Source organism: Odontesthes bonariensis, chromosome 9, assembly GCF_027942865.1.
Source record: "Odontesthes bonariensis isolate fOdoBon6 chromosome 9, fOdoBon6.hap1, whole genome shotgun sequence".
Classification (NCBI taxonomy): Eukaryota; Metazoa; Chordata; class Actinopteri; order Atheriniformes; family Atherinopsidae; genus Odontesthes; species Odontesthes bonariensis.
The window spans coordinates 16,097,526-16,124,370 of NC_134514.1; the positions used below are offsets into that span (position 1 = coordinate 16,097,526).

The 26,845-nt window shown below is 41.0% G+C and overlaps 1 protein-coding gene across 1 annotated transcript; it reads right to left on the reverse strand.

Moving 5' to 3' along the window:
* Positions 1 to 1,245: 1,245 nt before the first annotated feature.
* Positions 1,246 to 26,685, reverse strand: col26a1 (collagen, type XXVI, alpha 1). The gene is made up of 14 exons (XM_075474386.1): positions 26,292 to 26,685; positions 25,962 to 26,084; positions 25,179 to 25,282; positions 11,632 to 11,693; positions 11,389 to 11,512; positions 10,702 to 10,806; positions 10,479 to 10,607; positions 5,972 to 6,064; positions 5,412 to 5,464; positions 5,252 to 5,314; positions 4,788 to 4,823; positions 4,664 to 4,708; positions 4,503 to 4,587; positions 1,246 to 3,482 (listed from the first exon to the last, which is right to left on the reverse strand). The coding sequence occupies exons 1-14, from the start codon at positions 26,465 to 26,467 to the stop codon at positions 3,343 to 3,345; spliced, it is 1,338 nt and encodes a 445-aa protein (XP_075330501.1). The 5' UTR covers positions 26,468 to 26,685; the 3' UTR covers positions 1,246 to 3,342.
* Positions 26,686 to 26,845: the final 160 nt, after the last annotated feature.

A 26,845-nucleotide genomic window follows, 5' to 3' on the forward strand; every position in this document is an offset into this window, starting at 1 on the left:
TCAAAGAAACCAGTATAATCACTATGAAATCTGACGTATTTGCACTGGTCTGAAAAGACATATTGACTTACAGTAGTCTCTCTACGTTGTGAAACGTAAACACTCTGCTTCTCCGTCCCTTTTACAAAGACTGCACATATTTCATGAGGAAGCTTTCATGTTGTGTTCATCTAAAGGCTTCACAGAAGGGAGACAGAGAGAAGAAAATGCATATGAAACAACAACCCCCCCACCCCGACAAATAAACAGCGCATTGTTCCCATGGCAGCGTGGCACATTAATCTGATGGCTGGTTTCCCATGGCTGTGTCTCGCTGCCCCATAGACCTCCACTCTGTCTCACTGATGGCTCCTGTGATTGCAATCATCCATCTTACTGTCAAAAGAAAAAGAAAGGGCAAGAAAGGGGAAATCACATACACCATCTCACTCCCGCTCCCTTGTGTCCAGCAAACAAGCCACCCCGCTGTGAGCAGAGCTAACACATGGACCACAGTCCCTCTGCATTGTGCGTCTGCCCATGCTTGTATGATTAACAGAGAGAACATGTGTGGGTGTGCATCTTTGGTTGTCTGTGCCTGCACTATACTGCATGATCAGTCACTGGAGTGTACGCGGGGGAGCGGTGGACATGTCTGATCTTGCAGCTGATCAAAAGCACCAGAGACTTGTTCCCTTGTGGCCATGCAAGCGGGCCTCATATCAACACGTCTCTGTTCAGTAGACAGGAAAAACAAGAAGAGAGAGGCAGACAAAGGAGGAAGGGAGAGGATAGATGAGGAGAGACAGAAACAGGCAGACATAGCAGAGATGAAAGTATGCATAAAGAGGCCAGAGTGGAGTATGACAATGATACATAACCACACTTATCTCCCTGTTCTGATGAGCTAATTGAATGGCAAAAGTCAGCTCTGTATTGTAGACGTCATAGCATCTGTGAGCCCTCACCGCAAACCTGACAGCTCTTCAAGTTTTAGGTTTAAAAAATAAATAAAAAATTCTTACAGGTAAATTAGATGTTTACAAGCTTCCCAAGGGATGTCTGAAAATCATAAAAACTAGAACGTGTGTTCTGTGATCACCACAATAACAACAAAGAGCAAAAATGAAGAAGGACAGAAAGATAAAAGAAGGAAGAAGATGAACAAGAGGAGCTGCAGCAAGCCTCGGCATGAATAATCTCACCCTGCTGTGAGGCTGTTGTGCACAGTATGTAACTATGTGAAATAATCTCTTTTAATCTCAATATCAATACAGATAAATATCTGCTTAGTACAGAGTTTTGCAACTTAAACAACACACACCTGAACAGTATAAAACATTGTCAAAATGCACAAGACAACAAACAGAAGTAAGAAAAGCCTACAATATCTAACATGTAGCATATGATGATTTATCAGAGACAACGGAAACAAAGAGGTCTGTGTTGTTTTTTGGCACTAAAGGTTGTAGACACATTGGGATTTTATTTATTTTTTTATCAAACCAATGTTTACAGTAATCAGAGGGAAGTGAGTCCTCTAACTGGGAGACTGGAAGAAGAACTGAAAACAAGTAACCAGACTGTGTCAAATGCATCTGCTGGCACCTCAAACATCACAGTAAAATGTCTGGTTAGTCTCAAATGGCACGTTGTGGTTTTACAGGTGATTATGTCACCAGCATTTTTTGTCATCAGGACAAACTGAGTGTAACAAACATCACCGCACTGATTTTTGTTTTTAAAGACTTCCTAGACCTTTATTTGACGGTGGAATGTGATCAGAGAGACCGGTAAAGGGCCATGGGTTGGTTGTCAAAGCACTGCGCAACCCCACACTGCTTTTTGGGTCTCATGTGGACTTTTAGAAGCCTTCTCTCTGTCCCAACTCTTATGGATGCTTTGTCAGAAACCCTTGTCACCTCTTAGTATGATGGCAGTCTCAACATTTCAAAACAGAAGCCAGACACTTTTATGTGGTTAAGCTGTCAGTGGGGTACATTCGAACCTTTATCATGATGTTTCAGTCAACTTTAAGCAGTTTGTCTCTTTAATCAAATCAAAAAGCAACTGAAGATTAAAAATGTGACATAAAAGTGTAAAAACAATGCTCTCCTCAGTGTGACTCTTGTGTTTTTTCTCAACTTTCTACAAGTTATTTCCAAAGTACTTAGAAACTTGGAGACAACGCAACATCTCTGTAACATTATCCACTTTCATTGTTAGATTTGATCTCTTTTGAGAGTTAAACAGTTCTTTTTACAACATATCTGCCAAAGATTCCTCAAATATCCAACTCTGACTGGTCTTATATCTGACTTAAATATCATATCTGATTGATATGAGATGCGCTGTTTTTAATTTCATCTTTCATTTTTAGGTTACACCAAATAATGCTACAGATCTCCTCTGCGACTCTCAGCAAGAAAAAGAAAACATTTTCATGTATTTCCTAAAATGTATTTCCCAAATGAAGCTTGTAATGGAGAAAACAAAGATTGTACCAGACATGAGGGGAGCTTTATTCTGAAACCAACAGCTGGGTCTCTCAGAGACGTATTATATAATAATCATATCAGTTTCTAAAGAAATCTCAGAGGCAGTTTATGAAGAAGCCAAAGTAATCCTGTCAAGTTTTGTGCTCTGTCAGCTTCCAGGTGCATTGGAGCCGAGCAAAGTTTGCAGTTCTCGGGCCGAAATTCATCCGTTTCAGCATCCCTTCCTTTTGCTTTCCAGATGTGCTCTCTCCAGATGCAACTCATTTCCCCTAACTTTATTTTAAGCAGATTTTCTTGGAAGCCTCTTATATCGGCATTAACAGTGAACGAGCGCATGGAGGGGACAGAAAAGAAGAGAGAACGAGAGATTTATTTGACAGGCACACAGGATGAGCCTCGAGGTCATTTCAAGAACGTGTTTGACACTAAAAGGAACATTTTCAGTCCGGCTCTCAAGAACTCTCGAGCTTTGCAGCATCAGCCAAGGAAATTGACGCGTTTACTAGGCGGTCTTTTATCTGAGGAATGAAAGATGCCAAAACCCTTATAACACTTTATGAGATGATATTTCTTTGTACAACGCTGTGTAAGTGCTGCTGCTAAGGTCATGCAGCAACAGGGTGAGAAAGGTTCAATAAATCCTTTTTATGTGGACGAAATGCTCAACATCTCATTTCTGCAAACAACTTCATTTGTGCTACAGCACTTGTTTGTGTCAAAGAACACAGGTTAACAAAAATAAATTTGAAAAATAAAGATATGAGGAACATATACGTGAACACAAATTGTACGTCCAGTTATGCAAGATTTGCAACATCCCTAATAATTATCAAAAACAAATCCAAAAGCAGGCGTTAACGTGATATTACACAGGGACCCGTCTTTGTCTATCCCTCAGCTCCGGAGCCCGAGGAGGGGTTTGAACAGGCTGACGCCGTTTGGTCTTCAGGCCAGAGAAAGACAGTAGATCTGAAATGCTGCCAAATCCAGATCCCTCAGAGTTCTCTGTGTAAAGTAACAACAGACAGAAAAACTATCAGCAATGAGGCACTCTTCCTCAAAATATGCTTTACAGGAATTGCTGGACATTTCATTTGTTTCCTGGAGATGTTGATCAGTAATCTAACTTTTAATATGGAAACACAGCCGGCAGACTGGAAACGATTGATAATAGGGGACAAATAGGGAAAATAGGGATAAAAGGGGACGGCTTTTTAAATGCTTTTTAAATGCTTCCTCTTAGAGGAAAGCTTATCCATGTTTCTGATCTTATTAATACTTCACTAGGAGGAAAACTTAGTCATATTAAAATGGTCTATTAAGACCTATTACCACTGTATCAACCTTAATATTTCCTCTCAGATGAAAGTCTTTTAAAGATTTGTTATAATTCATTATATCAACCGTTCTGTTATTAGCTATATTTTTAAATGCCTCCTCTTAGAGGAAAGTTTATCCATGTTTGTTAGCTTTTGTTAGTTTACTCAAATTACCTGTTATAGTTATACCAATCCTACTATTAGCTAAATTTCCTGTGTTTGATTTTTTTGATGTTTTTATTTTTGTATTTCTGTACCTGATGGTTGTTTCTGTGTTGTAAAGCACTTTGGATCGCCTTGTTGCTGAAAAGTGCTATATAAATAAATTTCACTTCACTTCACTTCACAAAATCCAGCAGTTCCCACCGACACCTCTGAAACTCCACATTTAACACGTTCAACTGGTATAAAAACCGAGAATAGAAAGGACTGTTAGGCTTTTGGGTGGGCAGAAATAACCATCAGCATAAGCTCAGTCTGTGAAAAAAGCTTATAGATTGAAGAAATTAAGTGAGTTTTAAAGGTGCTGATGGAGTTTGTCAGGGCTTCAACGCCTTGACTGTTTTTCAGTGTTTGTGCTAAGCTAAGCTGAGTCCTGACCTTAACTTTAAATTCTCACGAGAGTGAGAATGTCAAATCACTTCTTTAACGTGTTATTCTTCTGTTTGAGAAAAACATTTTCCTCCATCTTTGTTTTTCTGCTCACCGTGAATGCCAATCATGTGCTCCAGGATCAGGACCCTCTCAGCCAGGATCTTCAGGGCCTCCCTGAGCTGCTGCACGGCCTCACCCTGAACAGCAATGTCATGTGTATCAGGGACAATTCTGCAAAGGAACTCAGGTGGAAAAGACACTAATGCCTCTTACCTCGCTCAAGCCTACTCCTGGCTCTCCTTTTGGCCCTGGTGCTCCCTGTGAGTGAAAAAAACATTGTTAACCTCTGTGTTATGTGTGCATAAGTTTTATACAACACACTCACACTTCTACTTACAGGAAAGCCCAGCTCGCCTGCTGCACCTGGGGGCCCCTGGTAGAGGAATAACATAGAGGAATAACTAAAGACTCCTACTCACAGACACATTTTTTAATGGCTTGAATTCTTTATCCCCTGAGCTAATTTGCCTCTTCAACAGATCTCCAATCTTAAATCATGCTAGTAGAGGAAGGGGATCAGGTTTAAAGACAGAGGCCCACTAGAGAGCTGACTACAGAGGGGACCCGACATGGCTGCCCTGATTAGTGAGGTCTGGCCTTGGATGAGAGAGAGAAAGAGAGGAGGATTAGTCACGGCTTGGAGTGAGTCTTTGAAGAAAAGCTTGTTCACCTTTAATGTGTTTAAGATTGCATGACAGCTCGGGCCATTTACAAAATGTAGAACTAAAAGCATTTTGATAGTTCATAAGCGCTAAATATGTTCAGCCAGCATAATAATCCATTAATGAGCGCGCATTTTACCCTTTCCCCTGGATCTCCCTTGGGTCCAAGAATGCCAGACCTGCCTGGGAGACCTTCCTTGCCCTGTTTCAGACAAACAAAGGGTCAAGTATTAGGGATACAAGTATTGGATTCATGTTTATATCAAACAAAAATCCACATTAAGTGACAGGTAACTCACATCCTGTCCTGGCAGACCTGGTATCCCTGAAGGTCCTCTTTCTCCTGGGGCACCTTGAAGTGTCATTCACAAACCAATCACAGGGTGTAGGTGATGTGCAACTCCCAGAATTCAGATAAACTAAATTAACTAAACAAAGAGCATGTTGCACACTGAAGTGGGGGGTTACAAACTAGGCTTAAAACCCACTCACTCAACGTTTCCCTGATTTTTTTTCTTTTGAAAACAAATATTTCATGGGATATGTTTTTTTTTAAAATCCCACATATATGCATTTTGTGCCACTGTGTGCTAATATTTCGAATTCAATGTCTGACCTAAACTGAGTGAAATCCAAAATTTTGCAAAATTTTTTGCTCCACAAAAGTGTTTTCTGCTTCTTTTTGCTCGTTCTCAGTAAATGGCCTTGACATGCTTGCTTAAGTGAATGAGAATACTACCATTTCTGTACTTGTAATTCTGCACAGAGCAAAAACCTGGATATAATGTACATGTATGCTTCATGAACCATGTTGGACTGAAGACATGCGGTGCTGCTCTTTTCCTGTTCATGTTCATACCTGAGGGACCGACAGGACCGGCCGGACCGGCTGGACCAGCCGGACCAACTAGGATCTGAGAGGCGGGGAGAACTGGATGCACGGGGTTCTCCTCTGGGAAAAGCAAAACAGATTTAAGCAATAAGCCAAACACTGCATAAGCACCAGTAACAAATGACTAACATTTTCAAATTTAGACTACGTTTTGCTGTAATAAATCTCATCCTGATACGCAGCTATGCAAATATTTTCTCTGTAAACAATGGGAAAATTTTAATAGTGTCCTTCTGTAGTCAAAGGGATTTAATTGATATGAAGTTATACTCCATTTACCGATTTAATTAAACACAAATAAGCATTTTAAAAAAAATTCTATTTATTATTTCATTAATCAACACCAGGCATATTACTGAGGTGACTCACAGGCTGCAACAAAGCAGTTTTTGAAAATTTTTATTGCAGTGTTGCCATTGCAATTGTATTGTTGCTCTCTGCCAAAGCTTCAGTACAAAGTAGATGTACAATAAAGACAGGAATACTGGTATTTTACAGTCACAGCACAGAGAACAGAGATTAATCAATGTGACCCCAATTTCAAGGTTTTGTACATTTACATTCTCTAATGTCTGAATATGAACACCAAGTACAGAGCTCTGCCTTTTGGATTGAATAGTTTAATTCAGAATCTGCATTATAATAAAGACAAGCCCAACACAGTTGTTCTGTAGTATAGTAACACCTTCATGACGGTAAATCAGAGATGTGCACATTCAACTATTCTCTTTAGGCTAACCAATCCTGTCATGGCTAAACAAAGAGCATCAGCTGTGTTAGTTGGCTTACCCAATAATCTGATAACCAAGTTTAAATCCCCTCAGAAGACGATGAGGATTCACAGAGCACCATCTACTGTTGTGAAAGAAGCGTGCGAGTACACAAACCCATTCAACCCCCGAGTAGGTTGAGGTTAATTAAACTGTGAAGCCTTAACCTGCAGTGAGTCACCAAACGCTCAATGCATGTATGTGAAAAGAAAGGTCAAAGTTTCCTCACAAGTATGTTCCAGTGTTGGAGGCATTAAAACTTCCACAATTACAGGAAACCTGACGAAAATACAAGCTTTGCTTCTGCTGCTCTGAATATGGAGCTGCAGATTTTGTTTAATCTTTTTTTTTTTGCTTTATGCATGTACAGTCGGATGGAAGAGAAACTATGCCTTATTTCAATTTTAAGGTTTTTAGAATTATCTTGTTCTTACAGGATCTTAAAAAAAGGGCTAAATACAACCTCAGATGAACAACCCATGGAATATTACACCATGTCTCTATTCATTTAACAAAAACTGAGACAAAATGCTGAAAAAATAAGCACACCATATGATGCAACAGCCTGTAGAACCACCTCCCGCTGCAAAAACTTTAAGTTATCATTTTCTGCATGATGTTAGGACCATTGCAACACTTTGATTATTTTCTTTTTCAGTCCCTCTGTTGTAGATTTCTTTCGGTCCTTTAAATCATTGGCCCTTTTCACGATCCAGTATCAATTAAGCTTTAGATGTTGGACAGATGGCCTCACATTTGACTCTTGAATACTTTGGTATACAGAGGAGTTCATGGTGGACTCAATGAGTGCAAGGTGTCCAGGTCCTGTGGCTGCAAAAAAAGCCCAAATCCTCAGCCCTCCCCCACCGTGCTTGGCAGGTGATATTAGGTGTTTGTGCTGAAATGCTGTATTTGGTTTTCTCCAAACGTGCTGCTGTGCATTATGATCAAACATCTCCACTTTGGTCCTGTCTGTCCAAAAGACATTTATCCAGAAGTTTTCTGGTTTATTCAGATAAGATTTTTGCAAATCTAAGTCGTGCTGCCTTGTTCTTCTTAGAGACAAGAGACTTTATTGTAAAAAAAAAAAAAACCTTCCAAAAAAGGTACTATACTTGTTCAGCCTTTTTCTAATTTTACTGTCACAAACTTTAACATTTAACATGCTAACATGGCTGTAGATGTTTTTAATCTTGCTTTTCCTTTTGCTACTTTTTTTCTGAGCATCACACAGTCTGATTTTGAGGTGAAGATTAGCAACTGTCTTGATTTTTTTTGGACTTCATGGACTTTAAATAGTTTGGAAATGGCTACATAACCCTTCCTGGATTGATTGGCAGCAACAATTGCTTCTCTAAGATCATTGCTGATGTCTTTCCTCCTTGGCATTGTGTCGACACGTGCCTTCGGATCAGCAAACTGCCAAAACATCTACATTGGTGCTTACATTTACTGTGGATCGTTTATTCAAGTGTGGGACTGGGACTGGATAGTGTAGTGGTAAGATTGCCACATTACATGTAGGTGACCTGGGTTCAAATCCCCTGCATGAAAGGTACCACCTCCAGTAAGGGTCCTTAGGCAAGACCCCCTTACCCTTCCTGTAAGTTGCTTTGGAAAAAAACGCCAAATGCATAAACTTAAACATTATCAACACCTGGCTGCTACTCACCCTCTTAATTTAAGCCTCTTAAACAGTAAAGGTGGACTTAGTTTTTCACACGCCACTTCTACATTTTGGCTTTGCTTTTGTTGAACAAATTATGACACAGTGTAATATATCATCTGTTTTTGTTCATCAAAGGTCGTGTTTACAATCTATTCTTAGGATGCCGTATAGACCAGGTGATTTTTTTATAATGCCCTTGAGTCATAATAACTTTGAGAGAGGGTGTTTAACTTAAAGTGTGTATTTCTCACATGACTATAGCTATACTACTGGATACTCAAATATGTTAAACTACAGGGTTTTTTGTCCACCAAAGAGAACGTTTGAGGTTTTCAGGGTATCTCAGTGGGAGAGCAGTTTAATTCAGCATTCAATAGTTGGTTTAAATTCAGAGTGACAGTGATCGTCAGGAGCAGCTGTTTGCTCTAAAGGACGTGTCATTTTATTAGACAGGAAATGTTGAAACGTGATCAAACCTCACATAAAAAACACGCGTGAAGGGGAACTCGTGTCTTGTTCGCAGCATGTAGGATATTTCTATGTAGACTTGTAAGTATAAATTTAGTTTGAAACCACCTCACACTTCCTCACCGCATGAACATATGCTCAGTGTCAGTCTTCCCCCATGTTGAGACAGCACTGTTACATTATGGCTGCAGTCCACAGAAAGGGTCTAGAAAGAGCAGATTTCCCTCTGGAACTAATTTTCTAATGCTACAGCCTCCTCAAGTCTGGCTGCCTCCCCAAGAAACTTCACATGAGTGGCAGACTATCTCCTCCCTCGCTCAAAGCCAGCCCAGCTCTTGGCTTGGGGCCGTGGCCGATTCCCCCAAAACGCAGACTGTTGTGCTGACAGCTAACAAATTAGGCCTGATTTACAGCCAGTTGGCCCCCCTCTGCTTACATGGTCCCACAGACCCAAATCTACATAGCTCCAGACCCGCAGACACAGTCCCGGGCTCAGAAAAGCAGACGCAGCCAAAAGCTTAATCAGAGCCAGCAGTTCTCATGAGGTAATGTACCATAGACTCCTACTGCCTCCCTGTGGTGAAACTCAAGTACTGAACATGAAGACTTTTCTGTTTGGTCTTGTTCTTCCATCTTCTTTAACTCAAAGGATGTGAACATTTAGACGTATCAGACAGTGAAAAGCTGTTGTCTCTAAACATAGCACAAACGTTTCCTCACACAGATCTCTGTAGGCAAAAAGTCGAGGTTGCGCTAAATCCAGCGCAATAAATAAAAACTGTGTAAACAAATTTGATTGATTCAGTCTTTTCAAAGCACCCTCAGCCAATCTTGTGATTTATACGTGGGCATTCGGCTCAATTGTTGGCGGTTGTGTTAATTGAGGTTGCAGTACATAGTGGCTCGGCAGCAACAGAACACACGGAAACAATTAAACTAAATCTATGCCAGGCGTGCTCGGGGAAAAGAAACATTACAGATTTAAGTCCTTCACTAAAAGCTACAGCATGTTTCAGTCTGTGTGCCTCCACTTGTCCTCATGTTGATACAAAGGAACCAGGTGGACCAGGGTTTTTTGTATTAATGTGTTCTGCCTGACAAAATGATTTTATAGTAATAAACATTTTGCATGCGATATGTGGGTGCGAAGCAAATGACTCATCATAAGATGAACTATGAAACGGACTTGTGGTTTTGGCACCAGCTCTGATCATCTGAAAAAATTAATTCTTGAATGGTTTTACAACATCTCATGGGTCAAAATTCAACCATGTGTTCAAGATCAACTTCTATTATGCTCTCATTTAAGCCCACCTGGGACATTTTACCTCTACATTACTGCAAAATAATAATTTTGAGATGGAATAACTTTACCTTGGACTCTACGTTGACTGTAGGTGTGAGTGTGAGCATGCAAGGTTGTTTGTCTTTTATACCATAGTTGCCTGTTCAGGTTATACTCCGCCTCTAGCTTATGGCAGCTTCTTGAACAGGCTTCAGCCTCCCCCCTCCCGCTTCTCTGATCAGTATTTAGCAGGTATAGAAAATAGATGGATGGAAAGTTTACCTTGATGGTTCACATGAAAAACATCCCCCCTGATTGGGACAGGAGAGGAACCTGGCCTTGCAGGACCTGGTGGACCAGGAGGGCCGGGAATACCCATCTCTCCTGGTAGACCCCTGTCGCCCTTTGGCCCTGATCATTAATAAAAATTAAAAAAAACAAGATTTCTCAATGAGAGCCCCCGAGAAGTCGCATTATCAGACACGAAAGGCTGATAATGTCTTACCGGTGGGTCCTGGAAGGCCTGCTCTTCCAACAGCACCTGGAGAACCAGCAGAACCTGGAAGCCCTGGAGGTCCAATGGGCCCTGGAGGCCCCCTGGCTCCTGGTACTGCAGGATCAAAGAGACAGTCAGGATCAGAGTCAATGTAGAATTATACAAAGTGCTGACGCTCATAATGATTTTGTGTCGATGGCAGGATCCTGAAGGCTAAACAATGCAAACTTTATCCCATCATGTTGATCATGTCCACCGCACACATACAATAAGAATATACCAGAACTGGGGATGTTGCACGACTATTGTATCCAAAAGAATTCACCATAATGACACCATCACAGTATCTTTTCAGTCACTCAGTTCATTTCTTGGTGGAAAAATGGTTGAGGTGGAGTTTTTGGACTGATGTTTTGTCCAATCAAGAGTTCAAAACCCAACAATAAAGGCTTTTCTAAAAAATGAAAAATAACTACTTCACCTCTGAATTTTGTGTTTGCAGATAAATTAATTTATTTCCTAATTAAAAGCATATGTTTTTTTAATTAGGAAAACAGTGGAGAACTATTAGTTGAATCAACACATGAATACTGACTCTGTAAATGTATTCCTGCTGTTGTTACGTCGCTCTATGAAGACAACTTCAACATCTCCGCTCATTATTTCATAAACATGCTTTCTGTTATGTGTCAACACCTGATGGCTGGTAAGACGGTGGTCCAACAGGAGTTGGTTGAGGTTTGTCCACTTCATTTTCTGTTGAACCCTCCGGTAAACTGACTATTGGCAGAGATAAGCGGCCCTCCTCTAACCGTTTGATCTGGAACAAGAACAGAAGATTTCACACACATCTGTTAAACATAAAGTTGTCTGTGTACAAATGCTTACAAACTCTTGTCAGATTGTTTCAGTAGGATGGAGCAGGAGGGCTGTCTTTACCTTTGATTCAATGGTGTTTATTCTGCTGTTCATGTCGTTGAAACTGGTGCAGTTCATACACTCTGTAAGAAACAAAGATGTGAGTTTAAATTGCGCCGTTTGTCCTTTCTTTTCTACCTCTGCCTTGTCTCTTTTATTCCTGCCTTTTTTCCTCTTGGCATCATCAGGAGTGTCTCTATGCACACAGAGCAAGTCATGCCAAGATACACAAGAACAATACCCATCAAACCACACCTCGGTATTTATGAGGAATTCCTCCTTAAATCATGTCATTCACTTACAGAATAAATATTATCAGACTTCTCATGAAATGCTCTCACATGCACACACACACATGCGCTTGTATTCTGAGTTTACATGTCTTCTGTCTGCCGGCCGACTCGCCCTGACAGCCTGTATGTCCACACTCCTCCTCCTTCAGATAGACTTAAAGTGTGTGGAACATGGAAACACACACTCTGTGTTTATTCTTCCTATGTGTTCTAAGATCTAAACCAGAATTTTGTGTTTCTCCTCGACCAAGTTCTATGAAATTTGTCTTAGTAAAGTAAGTAAAGTTTATCTATACAGCACCTTTTTCAGATGAATATCACAAAGTCTTCACAATAAATGCAATAAGAGAAATAAACACAATAAACAGTGAAAGAAACCCTCCAAAAAAGTAACCGTTTGTCTATATAAAAAAGTCTTCAATTGCTTTTGAAAGGAATGAAAACAATCAGCACAATGTAAAAATAAGAGAAGGGATTTTCATAGTTGAGTTGCAGCTGCTTGATGAAAATAATCCTCCTGGGTTTTAAATTGGGTCTGGGGAACAGCTAACAATCTCTGATTACATGACCTGAGAGTTCTAGTCGAAGAAAATGGCTTTAACGAGTCAGTTAGCACCAGGATTTAATATTTAATACTGAAATGAACTGATAACCAGTGGAGCGATGATAGCTTTTTGCCTGATTGGTGGAGTCACCCTGTCAGGGGCAATGATTTGACATTCTGTCTTATCTGGCTGCAACTGGTGGTATTTTTCAGTGTAGCAGCATAATTATTTCTTGATGTCTGTCACGCAGTAAAGTAAGCATCAGAGTTTGGTAGGTTTAGCATAATCCTCAGTCAGTGGGCAAACTGTCTAAACATAATCCTTCATGAAGGACAATATTTACTTACGTTTGATTTTGGAAGGGGAAAAACTTCTGCTGATCCCTTTAAGCTTTTAATTGGTAATGATTTAACAATCTAAAAAGTCTTTTAAAACTGTTGTTTTTACACAAATGATCTTTTTATCTGACATGATATTATAATGCTTATTTGATACACTTGTATGAATGGATTTGTGTTCATTTAAAGAGTATGATGAGGGCTGAAATGCTTTAAAACTGCTCAGCTGGTTTCATAAAGCACGTCTTTGTTCAAAGGGCATTAAAGCGAAGATAAATTACAAAAACAGTCGGTATCGACTATGAGCCATTGGCCAAAATATTATCTTGAACATCAGGATCTGTTAGCCTGGGTGCCAGCCGAACTTAGACCCGCCCATAAAATTTTTGGTCGGGAAGTTCGATCTGGCTCTGCTCAGTTGGGGAAATCTCTATGCTCGACATCGCGACAGTCGACCCAATCAGATTGCCAGGGCGGACTTTATACGATGATGGACAGATGATCAACAGGGACATTATCGACTACGTCACTAAAGAGCACTTGGTTTGAATTTGTTTGAAACAAACATGGCTGCCGCTGGAGAGCTAGGGTGTTTGGATTCTGCCATCGAGTCTGTTCTACAGGATCTCCACATTATATTCATTTTGAAAGACGAACAGAGGAACACAATAAAGGCTTTTATCAATAGAAAAGATAAACAACAAGTGTGTGTCGCTTAATCTACGTCACATACTACGTTGCTCTGAATGGTTGTAGGTCTATCCAATTGAGCGAAGAGGCATTTTTTCTCCTGGTTCGGTTGAAACACGCCCCATACTCAAAACTCTATTGAGCGGTATCAGACTCACATTCTGACTAGAATCGTGAGTATGACGTAGTCAGGCTAAGGATCTGTATCATCCCAGAATTTCATAATTGGAGCATCCCTTGTAATAATATTCCACATTTAGGATGCCCTGCTGTTTTAGAACATTTCTCGACCCGTCTTAAAAATAGAGCCTCTACTCAAGCCATTTTCACACAGCCTTAATTGTGCCAGTTGATTCACCTCTGAGTCGACAGCAGAGGTGGTCACAGAGCTGAATCAATGCATGCGCATGTGAGGGAGAGCCAACATGGCCGAACATGTGACTCCAAGCACTGGCACCGTTGTAACTCGTCAATTTCCCCGTATCCATCATTCTACCTTGTAGCACTCTTGTATGGCTCTAAGACGGCAGTGATAGGTGAACAAGAAAAGGTGTCTCTGTGTTATGTTACGACCTCTGTGTGAAAAGGGTTTACTGTTGTGACACACTCTCTAACACTTTTTGAGCATTTGGCCTCTTGGCGGCAAGAGAAAGAAGCAACAGCGGGATGCCAACAAACTGTGAGTTTTAAATGATTCTCAGCAACATTATGATCTGTTTGTGTTATTGAGGGACACCTGGTGAATGCAGGCTAAATGTTTTGTCTCCTTTTGACTCTTTCTGGGTCTCCACCACCCCGCGAGAGAAATGTTTGACTTTTTTAGCTTTGAAATTCTCCACTGTGGTCGCCAATAAGTCCCGGAAATGGTCCGTCTGTCATTTGCTGCAGAACAGGTGTAGTTTTTAGAGCTTTACTGACACCAGCTGCCAACTACAGCAAAAAAAAAAAGAGAAGAGAAGAAGAAAATGGATGCTACAAGAGCAGTGATAAGGAACAAAAACAGAAAGGTTGCAGTGGGCTTAAAAGGGTTAAAACATTGTGTATAGATTGGAAGAGCTGCAGAGTCATGATGGCAGATGATGAGTTCAACAACATCGATGACGCTTTAATACAGAAGCTGGGAATATAAAAATGCAGAAGGAGTCGATGGTTTGGGTTTGAGTGCCAAGGAAACTAAAACAAGCAATAAACTCACACATTGTTCCATTCGAACATTTTGTTGCATTTGTGAACAAGTAAAGTTTCCTGATTTTTTTTCAGGTTGCTCATAATCATGTTTTCCATTAACACCTGCAAGATGTTTATGTGTACATGTTTTATTGACATTTTTGTCTGCCTCAAACTCTTTGGGTTATCTTCGGTCTGTTTTGTACAGCTTGCCCATCTCTCTCCTGGAAATTATACCACTTTAGCCACCGCTAAACCGCAGGTAGACATAACCAAACATTTCTGGCCATGCAGCACTTTTGGATCCTCTACATGAGCTGTAATTAAAAATGCATAACAACCGAACTCTATAGAAAACCCTGTATGTGTTCTAAATCCAAGCCTTCCTCTGGTCTATGGCTCATAAGAAGTCTGGAATGTCAGCTGTCAGTCCCACAGCTGGGACCCACCCACATTGTGGTCATAGTGGGGATACCCAAAACGAGGAACAACTGGTGCTCATAAATAACTAAAGCAACAACAAAAATGACCCAAACAGCTCTGGTCTGACTAAATTGCTGCCTCAGACCACGGCACACAGGGTATTATTATCAGTTGCTGAGGACGGGGTGAGTGTCTGTGCCATGTCTGCGTCCACAATCCTGTGCGTCCAGTCCAGTGTGGGTGTGGTCTCTCAATGCTTTGTTTCAACGTTTCTAATCTCGCACTGGAGCGCAGCCACTAACGGAAACAACAATCAACAGTTCAATCTAAAAACAAATTCCTTCGGATTCTCCAACCTAAGTACTGAAAGCTGTTCAACCGCTGATGCTAAAATGACCCCACATGAGCGGTTTGTTGTGACTGAGAGCTCTGAAGTTTCCTCTCTGACTACAAGGATGTGAAAGATGCGCACATTAGCAAGACTGCGGGCAATCTTGGCCTCCACGATGTGAGGACTGATGAGATGATATACATTCATCTGCTTAGCAGTTATTCATCGTCAGCCCAGAGGAAGTCTCCACCCTCTGACATTCTCTCTGTAATGCAGCACATCAATCTGTGATACATTCCAAGAGTAATTCTTTGATGATGTGTTGACATTTAGTTTTTAACGGAACTAGCAGAGCATCACAGTCTGTGATAAGATGGCAGGCCCAGACTTATCTCAACAACTACAAAATGGATTGGCACTAAATTTTGCACAGGTACTCATGCTTTCCAGATAAAATGTTGCTAAAGACATTGGTTTTTGACCTTTCCCCTAGCACCATAAGGCTGACATTTGTGGCTTTAAGTAAAACGTGTTAACAGCTGCTAGATAGCCATGAAATCCAGTACACATATTTGTGCCCCCCCCACAGGAACTGTAACAACTGTGCAGCCATTGTCAGGTCTAATGTTCACTTGGTCCAAAACCTTCACCTCAGATCTATTTTGCCCATTTGCAGCTCTGTATTTTATTCTGTAACTTCCCTCATGATTCACATTTATAATAATCCTTGTTTGTGAAATTAGCCCTTTATGTAGATCTTAAATTTGGCAGCTGTTTTTAGCTCCTGTCTACTTTTGATTGACACGCAATAGCTGGTGAGCAACACTTTATTCTTTTGCTGGTGTGGAGGTTTTGAAGGCAAACTGACCAAGTAACATACTTTCTAAGTCTTGACAGGAAACTTCCCCACTCAAGTGGACTGCTTTAAAAGAATATGGACATGCTTTTACCAAGAACTTTGTCTCTGTGGGCATGCTGAAGCAGATGACCATACGTAAACAAGAAATTATGGCAACCGATGGCTTACGGCCATCTGAAACATGAGCTTAATGGTGATAGGGATTACTTTTACATATATTTACCATATTATAAACTGACTTTGTCAGGTTTTATATAAATCTTCTAAAAGCATGACAAATCCCCTTAAGAATAGTAAACGTACACCTCGTAAGACGATGACAAAACTAACACATGATGAGCATCGCTTGCTGTGCATCACAGAGTTTGTGGCACTGGCTGCAGGCTCTTTGTTTTGTTCGGTTATCGCCCATTTTTGCTCAACATTTCACTAAGATTTGAGATTTTTACGAGAACTGCTTCCCTCAAAATGCAAAATGCCTTTTAGCTGCCCAGCTTTTCCAGCCCATATCATGACAGACTGTGTAAAAGCAACAGATTCACAATAAGGAATCCAAAATTGCACAATCTCACCGTTTCCCTGACCAACTTCTAAACTATGATGAAGCTTTCGTCACTCTGCGTGATGACATTGGCGCTTGTGATGATAGGCGACACTGTTGACATGGTAATAAACACCATCCACATGAAGATTTGCAAGTTTGGTTCTCCTCCTACTCAAAGTTTTCCACAGTCCCTTCACTTTTCCACTTTGTTTTCACCAGCTAATGGTAAGAAATAATGTACACACTGTCATTGCTTACACATTCTAATAGTCACTGGTAAACTCACTATGTCATCCTGCCCCGCACAACACAGCTGTCTACTGATACGTTGCCATGTCACAATACTTAAGCCTCACTTATATTTTGCTAATTTGAACAAACGTTCCTGTTGATTTGATGAGAACAAACTGGCTCTGCTGTCAGTTTCAAGCCTCACTCACAATGACACTCCTCTCCTAAGGCCTAAAAAAAGACCTATTTAGTTCAATTCTTCAATGCCAATAAGCTAACTCGTCCAATCTTCACCTCGCGTCCAACTATGGCCAGAAATAAACCAGCTATATCTTGTTATGTCATAAAGACACACTACGGGAAAACACCAGGACTAATCCACCATGAATGTGAACCAGAGCAGAACAGCAGTGTGTTCCTTCTAAAGATGGTGGGCAGGGTTTCATCTCTACAGTTGGAATTTAATTACGCTGGGTTAGAAAACCAAACTTCCGCTGTGCTTGAGATGTTTAGAACGGTACCGCAACTATAGAGTCTGTTTGGATCCATAATTACACCATAGAAACATTAGGCAGGGTTGTTTTTCTTGGACTGTACACAACTCATGGGAAAGATTCAGAACCATGTTGTCTTTAGTGGGAAACTAAATAAGCAGAAAAAACAGAGAACTTTTCTGCTTCAACAAGATAGAGGGATTTGTGTGTTTTAGCAGTTTTTCAAATATTCACAAGCTTCGTCTTGTCTGATATTTCAGCAAATTCCTTTAAAGTGATGCAGAGACACAGTTTTTTTCCCCCAAATTCATACTTTTACATGATAAGCTAAGACAGAATGCGTTGGACTTTTGGGTTCCATGCAAATTGAATACATACCCTGGTATGGAAACTAGTTTTAGCTTTTTGTGATTAGCTCAAGTGTTAAGTCTTACAGGCTCAAAATTGTGAGACAAGAGCAGGCTGACATTTGGCTCAAACTCCCTCATGGAAAAACACTTTTGTTAGATAAATCTCCATTCAAACATCAGAGGAAATGAAATGAAGTTGGACTATTTTCCATTTCAGGAAACTACAAAAACCCAGCTTAACAAATCAAATCTGTGCCTTTACTGTGTGATCTACAGGACAAGACAGCACAGGATATTTTGGCAAGCATGTAAGTCAGACTGTGGGCAAAGTCTGTTGAGACAGATACATTTCCTACATTAGGCCTGGATTTAGATCAAAGAACTGCCTCTCTTTTTCTCTTTTTTTTGCACACACACACATATATCCACAGAGACAACCTCAACCACAAAACAAACCATGACGCACACAGTTTGGGACAGTAATTTTCAATGCCACTAAATATTTGTTCTGTCTGTATGCGAGGGATAAGAAAAGGATGATGTATTGACACATCTTCTTGGCCCATCCTAAGCACTGCTGTCAGATCACCAGAATAAACAAACAAGTGTGTGCCCAGTCTTTGTGTGCATGCAATTAGTGTCTATAAGCATGTGTGTGTCTGTGTGTGTGTGCGTGTGTCTCTGTGTGTGTGTGTGTGTGTGTGTGTGTGTGTGTGTGTGTGTGTGCAAACCACAGACAGCCTTCCAGAGCTGGAAGTGTCCCAGAGGCCTGTTGTGCATTTGTCCCTGCCAGCAAGTGGTCAGCTATTGCTGGCATGAATAACAGCTGGCACAAAACACACACACATGAACACACACACACACACACACACACACACTTGTCCAGACACAAACTCTCACTTGCTAAATCACACGCCCACTTTGACCGCGGCGACTGGTGGATGTCGGTGGATGAAGCTTTTTTTTTAAAACCGAGATGTCTAGTAGTGCACAGTGGGACCATTTAGCTTTTTCCGCCATGATGAAAGCTCCCAGGCCACACACCTTCCTCTAAACTCTGCATTTTGTGAGAAATAAATGCGGATAAAGACATTTGACAAAATAATAGCGAAAAACCACAGCGAGGCACAGTTATCAACCTGACATCCTTCTTTACAAAACGTTGCTTCTCAGCAGTTGCAGTCATGACACGACATCATCTCGAATGTCTTCCAAGTGGAGACAACATATAATTTCTCTCTTATTTCCTCATGCTGCTACGCTGGATCGACTCATCCCATCATGCTACATCGAGCAGCCCCTCAGCCAACACCGCTGCTCTGCTGCTGAAATGTTATCTACACATCACTCACAGCTAGAGATGGATGACCCCGCTGGTGCACAGACATACAGTCATCGTCATGCTATGAGATGATGCTCTGTGAATTTTCTGAGAAGAGACAATCATTCGAAATAAGGGGTCCAGTTTTGGGTTTCAAATGGCTTGGAGAGAATGAGAAGGTTATAGACATAGACAGCAAAATAAATTGGCAGAATATTCCTGCCTAAATAACTTTATTAGAGTTACTGTAACTATGAATTAAAAAGTAAAAAAATACAGTACCTGAGAGAAATACAGAGTTCAAAAAAGGGGAAATATTAGGCTCAGTTCCAGCTCCATCAATCTGGGATCCCACAAGCTTTTCATGATTCATGGCTTAATAAATCCCTATGCCTTAAACTGACTCTTTCTGCAACCTTTATGTTCATAAGGTGACATTTTAGCTCTTGTTTCTTCAAGGCTCCTTCCCAAAAATGCCGCTCTCTTCTGATTGGTAGAACTTACAGAAGACTTTGCTTGTGTGCGTCACCTCATCCTTTTGCTGATGTGGAAGTTTCGAAAGCAAATTTAATCTTTAGACCTAAAAAAGGCTGAAGACAGTGAGTGCTAGTAGATTAGCTGTTGATCATTGGTGAGAAATTTGGTCTAAATGTTACGTTGTTAGGCAGTGGTGCTCACTCGCAGATGGATATTATTAAGACTTGGTGCAAGAATCTGATGATCCCCTAACTTTTCACTGTCTGTCAGAGAGAAGTAATGCTCAATTTGAAGTTCATTTCCCATCAGCCATTGAATGTATTATTGACATTAGAAAGATTCACGCTGACTTTTCAGCTCGCCCAAAGATCAAAATTTTCTTGGCTTCTGACTTAGGGGCCACATGTTAGAATACAAAAATTCAAGTAACTTATAGACAGTGTCTGTGTGTGAATTCCTCTGTACTTAGATGTCTTGATTGTTTACATCAGACATACTTCAGTCACGTTTACTGGGACAAGGGCGGTGGTCTAATTAAATAGCTAAATTGAGCCAGAACCATAGCTGACCGTCAAGACTAGATGTCTATTAAACTTTAATTTTTCAAAATTAAATGTTCTTAAATAGGACCTTTAATTTAGATGCTGAAAAACGAATGGTATCACATTAAATCTCTTTTATTTAATATGATTAGATTCTAAATCCCACTCCTGTGGGATCATTGTGTAAAAATCCATATTTACCTTGTACTTTGTTCTTAAAGAAATACTACTATAACCAATGATGTTCTTATCAAACTGTACTTTGTGTTGTGCAACAGCTAAAAAATCCAAACACCCTAAAGTAAAAAAACTCAAATAACCCCAGAGTGTAAAAAACGTAAACCAGCTGATTGCACCAACTGTAATGTACACAAAAGAATTTGACCTAAAAAACTGTAGGATCCTTTTTATGAACTGAGGAACCTCTATAAACATATGCGCGGAGCTGCAGATGGATAGAACGACAGCTAAATGGAAAGATATCACTGAGAAGCAGGAAGAGCCACCGATAAGCAGACGAAAGAAATGAAAAACCACTGAAGGAGCATGAACAAAGCATCATCCATCAGGCAGATCAGACCGGGAGCTGCAGCAGCTGAGATATCCCATAGCTCCCAGCAGGTCAAAGGACAACCTCTGACCCATATTTGAGTACAACCAGGGATGTAACAGAGACATCAGTCATATCCTCACACCACAGGTTGAGGTCTAGAAGAGCACATGTGGGATATGGTTCTGTTTTATCACTTTAGTGCAAGAAGAGAAGAGCAGGAGATTTAAGGGACATAGGAAGTCAGATAAATGGAGGACAGCTAGGAGTGTAGAAGATAAAGAGTGCAGCAGTGGCAAGAAAAAGCAAGGGCAAAAGAGCAAAAGCCTGAAGGGGGATGAGAGAAGATGATAAAATGGAAAAACTCCAAGGTATTTTTGAGTGGTGTATGATAAAGCTGGGCTAAGCGAAAATCCCTCAACAGATTTTCCTCACTTCCTTCTCATCCAGCTGCAGAGGGAACAGTGACTTTAGCAGCTTCATAGAAGCAGCATTAACACATTAACACATTTGACATCCTAAGCTTTCAGTCACTTATTTGCCTTTTTGTAATGAAAATCACTGTTAACTTTACAAAAGAAATCGAAAAAAAATCATGTGCACCCTGCATTGGACTTGTTAAAGTTCATTTCCAAAGTTTTTGCATGAGATCAAGAGTCACTGCGTTCATAAGGGGAGGTCCTGGCACTGATTTCTAAAGATTGCTCCCCCAAAACACACGATACCCACAGTCCCTCCAGTCAATATGATCATGTGTGCCGATAGGTGCTGGGTTGCAACAGCAACAGAGGAGGGGGGGGGGGGGGGGGGGTCGAGGAAATTACGAACACATTTCTCCCAAATGTGTTCCATGCCGTCATGTGTTAGTACAACTCTGCTGAGAGCAAAATGTAAAACTTGAGAGATGCACAGTGCACAGCCAGCCCTAACCAGACTGTCAAAAATAGTGACGGGTCAGGGTGTCAGCGCAAAGTGTGCAGAAAACACCCATTTTCCATTAGCAAACACACAAAAATTCGGGTTTTGAGACCAGCTTGGCTGCAAACATTAGGGTTTTTCAGAGCATTATTAGCCCTAATGCAGAGAAGACTTGAAAAAGTGCAGACATACTGTAAAAATCTATCTAATGGTTGATTCAGTAACCAGCACAAACCACGGTGTCATCAAAAGCGTCTGCAAAATGACCGTAATCACAGCTTTTATCAGATTTGTTGAATTTAAAGCACTGAATGTCAAACGTTCTTAGGGCATCTATTTTCCTGATTATTTGTTTAGGCTTAATAAAGTCGGTAATAAGAAATACGTGTTTGTACATATATAAATAAATTAGAAGCAATCAGAAGTATGTTCTTAGCAAATGTCTGTAAAGCTGAGGTGTTGTATCCAAACTGCTTGTTTCGTCTAAGGAGTGAAATACAGAGATTTTAAATTAAGGTAAAGATTAACAAAGAAATTAGGCAAATTTCTCCCAAACTTTAGAATTAAAACTAATCATTAAAAACAGTGGAGTAATTATTTTTCTCAACTGAGCAAGTAATTCACTAAAATTTTTAAGTCTGAGCAGTTTGATCGACCTGTGAAGCACATGCTGGCACAAATATCCAAGAGAAAGGTACAAAACCCGAACTCTAAAGATTAGATACTACTTGATGAGGCAAAAAAACATTTCTTGGTTCACATCAGACCACAAAAACTGAAAATGCTCTACGCTGTGAGTCTGAGAAAGGATCATTGTAACAAAAGTTGGATATCAGCATGGTTCAAAGAATGATTCAGGATTTGGAAGATGAAAACAAGAGTGTGCGCAGAGGTGAGAGGAGCAAGCATCTCCTCAGCTTACACAGATCTAACTCTGACTCTAGCCTTCTTTACGTCCCTAGTCGTTGCATCTCTGAGGGCCTCGGGGGGCCTCTGAAGTGAAGCCAGAACTCCATCAAACTAAAACCAGAGGTGATGTCATCTTCATTGGTTAAGGCTGTCCTCTCCCTTGCTGATAAAACAGCTTGCTCTGAGCCTGTGTCGCAGCAGATTTCTGTTACACAGAACAGCATTTTCAGCATTGACCCGAAGACCCAAAAATGAATGCACAAACACACTCTCAGCCAAAACTGTCAGCTAATGTGTATAATGTGTATAGTGTTGGCTAATGCGTGTATTCTTGAGTCCATCAGCAGAACATTGAACAGGGCTGCAAGAAGAAAGCCACTGCTCTCCATCAGGAACATAGCTGCCGGGCTGCATTTTCCTAAACATCACATGGACAAGCCAGAGAGTTTTGAATATGAAGGGAAAACACTACACTCCAGCATGATAATATCATGCCATCTGTGAAACACGGTGGTGGTATTATCATGCTTTGGGCCTTTTTCTCTGTATCTGGGCCCGGAAAGCTTACCGTTAGTGATGGAAGGCTGTGATTACTAAAAGAAAATGTCGTGACATCTGTCAGCGAACTGAAACTCAACAGCAGGATGAGAACCCCAAACACACGTTGTTCTGCCAAAGAAAAGTTACAGAAGAGTAAAGTTACTGTATCGATACATAACAAAGTATAGCATTGTTGTCTTATCTATTTCACTGGCTTCTGCTTTTAGGACCTATGGGGAAACCTGATTATCTATCATATCTCGTTTATACAGAAAATGGGGAAAAACTCCAAAGGATCTAGAGATTTTAGCACTACTGTATATGAAGAGAATAAGTCTTTGTTTCAGAGCTGCAGCCTGATCTCAGCACGGTCACGTACGCTACAAAGACCCGGTGAGGAAGTGTCATGCTCATTAATCTCAGTGGGGCCACTTTCCTGCAGAATCGACTTTCTGCTCTGCTGCCGTCTGTGCAGATTTTAGCAGCTGGAAACTTGTGGGACAGAAACACTTGACTTTTCTCTTCTCTTCTCCTTAGTTAACTATATATAAATCCTCTCCCCTCTGTGTCCGGTCTTTCTGTCGTCTAACTTGGACACACTGACCCCACGCCAGCTCTCCCCCCCACCCCTCGGTGTCAAGCAGACTGTCAGTGACATCAGCCTCTGCCTTTAAGGTCTCCTCACAGAGCCCAACTTGGCCCTCTGTATCTCCATATGGAGGCGATTATCTCGCTGCTCTATAGCCATTAGAAAGTGCAAACACATTTCAGCTAACATTAAATAAACAGCTGATTACTTCTTCACACTCCTCAACCACTTTGGTCTCAAGTGTACCATAATCTCTGGCATTACACACACCCAGCGGATACAGCTATGTGTTAATCTTTGTCCAGAATAATATCCAGAGCTGGGAAAATAATGGCTTCCAACGGCTTTGTAATAATGTCTGTGTTTATTCTATTAGTTTGAAAAATGTGCTTTTGTGGTAAATCTTGCCCATCCAAGTGTAAGTAATGAATAATCCAGAAAAGTGGAACAAGGTGTGGCAATCATGACCCCATAAGCAAAATCCACTCATTGAGGTTACTGTAAATCTTGGTCAAATTCAAGGAGGCCGGTGTTTTTTAGGGGCATACTAATTCATTAGCTAGCCCCAAGAAGATCTAGCAAGCTGGTATCTGTACTAATTCAAAGTTAAGAGAAACGGTTAATATAGCTATGCATTTTAAATAACTCCAGCCAGCACAGACTCGGTCTCTCTTTACAAGCCGCTGTGATGTTTAAAACACAGCATGTGAAAAGCAGCCCCTGCTCTTTTTCCTCGTGCTGACCGTGGTGGCTTGACCTTTATGGTCTTTATAGGGCCCAGTGTCTGCGGTCTGTGGTATCCAGGAGCAGGGCTGCCCATCGCAGAGAAGCCACCCACTTTACAAGCTGCCCCGCTGGACATTCCCCTGAGGTTTTTTTTCATTCATTCTTTTGGCTGTAATAGCCATGATGATATTCATGGAGGCAGGCAAAACTGGCTCTGCGCTGCAAATGGAGTAAAAAAAAAAGGGTGTGCGTGTCCACGTATTAACACACATACAGTGAGAGAGGAAGACACAGAGGGGGAGACGTTGTGATTCTAATCTTCCTTCCAGGCACAGAAGCGTCTTGGATGCATGGCTTTAAAAGAAAAGGTACAAAACCACAGAGCACAGGATCCCTTTCAACTGTTGTTTTACTGCAGACTCTGTTCCCAAAAGTAACCCAACACAGTCGTTTAGTCTTAACTCAACACAACTTTACAGCCATATCAAGAGGCCAACTGCTGCATAGTACAGTAGTGTGATTAGCAAGCTATCCACCAAACAGAAAAAAAAAGGCACTGATGTGGGTAAAGCTGCCAGGTGTTTCTAAGAAGACACAGATGTGTCCTGGCAAAACACATGCCCTGCAGTTAAGTCCTTGAGAAAATTAGTCTTTGATAAGTTTATTTAGTCTTCCTGCCCAACTTTTGAGAAAGTTGTACCGTGTGAAAGAAAGAAAGAAAAAAAACTCACCTTCACGACACTCTTCTCCCACAAATCCAGGGCAGCATCTCCACTCCAGTGCAGTGACTTGCTTGTAGGCCGTCTTGAACGATGGCCTGATCACAGTCCTGTAGCTGGAAAGCAGCAAAGGCACCGATTTCAGAGACATGTGTTGTAGTCACACGCAGAAACGTGGACAGACAAATGCACAGACATGATCAAAGTTGCTAATGCACACACACACACACATATATATATATATATATATATATATATATATAATATATGTTATCCAGCTTTCTTTGTTAAGGGATATTAGAATGAGAACTAAGGTTAGAAGAGGAAGAAAGTAAAACAAGAAGCAAAGATCCCCAGGCATATTTGAACTTCTAATGCCCTATACTGACAGGGATTATACCTTTTTCAAAGGTTTTCAATGGGTACAGATTTTCTACCTTTTTCATATTGCACGGACAATATTTTGGCTAAAGTAAAGTAAAATTTAATGCACATTTGTTTTAAATTGAATAGTTTTGTCTTATTGTTTTGTATCACTTTATCTAAAAGACCCCAATTTAGCACTGCCACATCCGACATTTTCAATCAGAAAAAGGTTTGCATGATCTATGTGAGATGAAATGGCAGAGCCATTTCATCTGCCCCTGTCCTTATGCAGGACAACCCCATAACTGATAGTAAACAGGAGACAAAAAAAAACTGTAAATCGCAGCATTACAGCCAATTATAAGAGTTGACTGGAGAAGAGAGCTTTAGTGAAGCCTGTAGCAGAGGCAGTGAACACTTTGAGGGTACCTGATGATTTTGGCACATGGTCCCGGCCATCTGCAGCCCTGAAACACTCTTTGTAGTGTGGTTTCTGTCCCATTGGGCACCTGACAGGAGACTGTCCTGGAAACAGTGTACTGACACCAGTTCCTAAAACACAGAATAAAAGAGATGTCATTCTTAATATCAAAGACAGTAGACTATGTGCCGTGCAGCAATTTTAAAGATCACAATGTAGTCCAAAACAATAGAAAACTACACACGTGAGCAAAAAGCATCACTCAACACCCAAAACAAAAAGTTTATTGCCCCAGAATTTGCATTTAAATTATCTCTCGCTCTCCAGAGGGTGCGCACCTAAGATGGGTACGGGATCCGGTCCCCGGTGGTCCCGTACTGCCGCTCTGTTCCGACTTGATGCGCTGCCGCTGCATTGTGATGCCTGGAAAGTGATAAACAAACCCAGTTCCCAGCGAAGGGCTCACTAAACTTATCCACATGCAAAGCGCGAAGAGGCAAGACAAAGCCATCATCTCCGTTTAAGTGATCCCTGACAGAGATGTCCAAAGACACCGATGCTTTTCAAGTAAATCCCTCTTTGATAGAAATGTTACAGTAACTGAAGTGGAATGGAGAAAGATAACCTACATAAATCCCTCTCAAACCATTTCTACTTCCCGACGAGAAACAAGCTGGCCACCTAACAACCCGACATGAACGACACACAACCTCTTACTATAGAAAAACTTGGGTTTCTGACGCTTGACATCGTGCCGAGGACTGTGGAGTCAAATATCCAGTGTGCGTAAAAAGCGCGCAGACTGTCAGGGCTGGAGACGGAGTGCGTAAAAACGCATCTGGTCTCAATCGAAAACCACAAACTCTCAGTCTTCATATACAATAATGTGAAC

Bases quoted from the DNA above. Each gene is read 5' to 3' on its own strand.
- col26a1 (XM_075474386.1), bottom strand. From the start codon at position 26,467: ATGATGGCTTTGTCTTGCCTCTTCGCGCTTTGCATGTGGATAAGTTTA. The intron at 11,513-11,631 runs GTAAAGACAGCC...TTCTTGTTCCAG, and splicing joins TAAACACCATTGAATCAAAG to ATCAAACGGTTAGAGGAGGG. The intron at 10,807-11,388 runs GTGTTGACACAT...TTGATCCTGCAG, and splicing joins ACCGTCTTACCAGCCATCAG to TACCAGGAGCCAGGGGGCCT.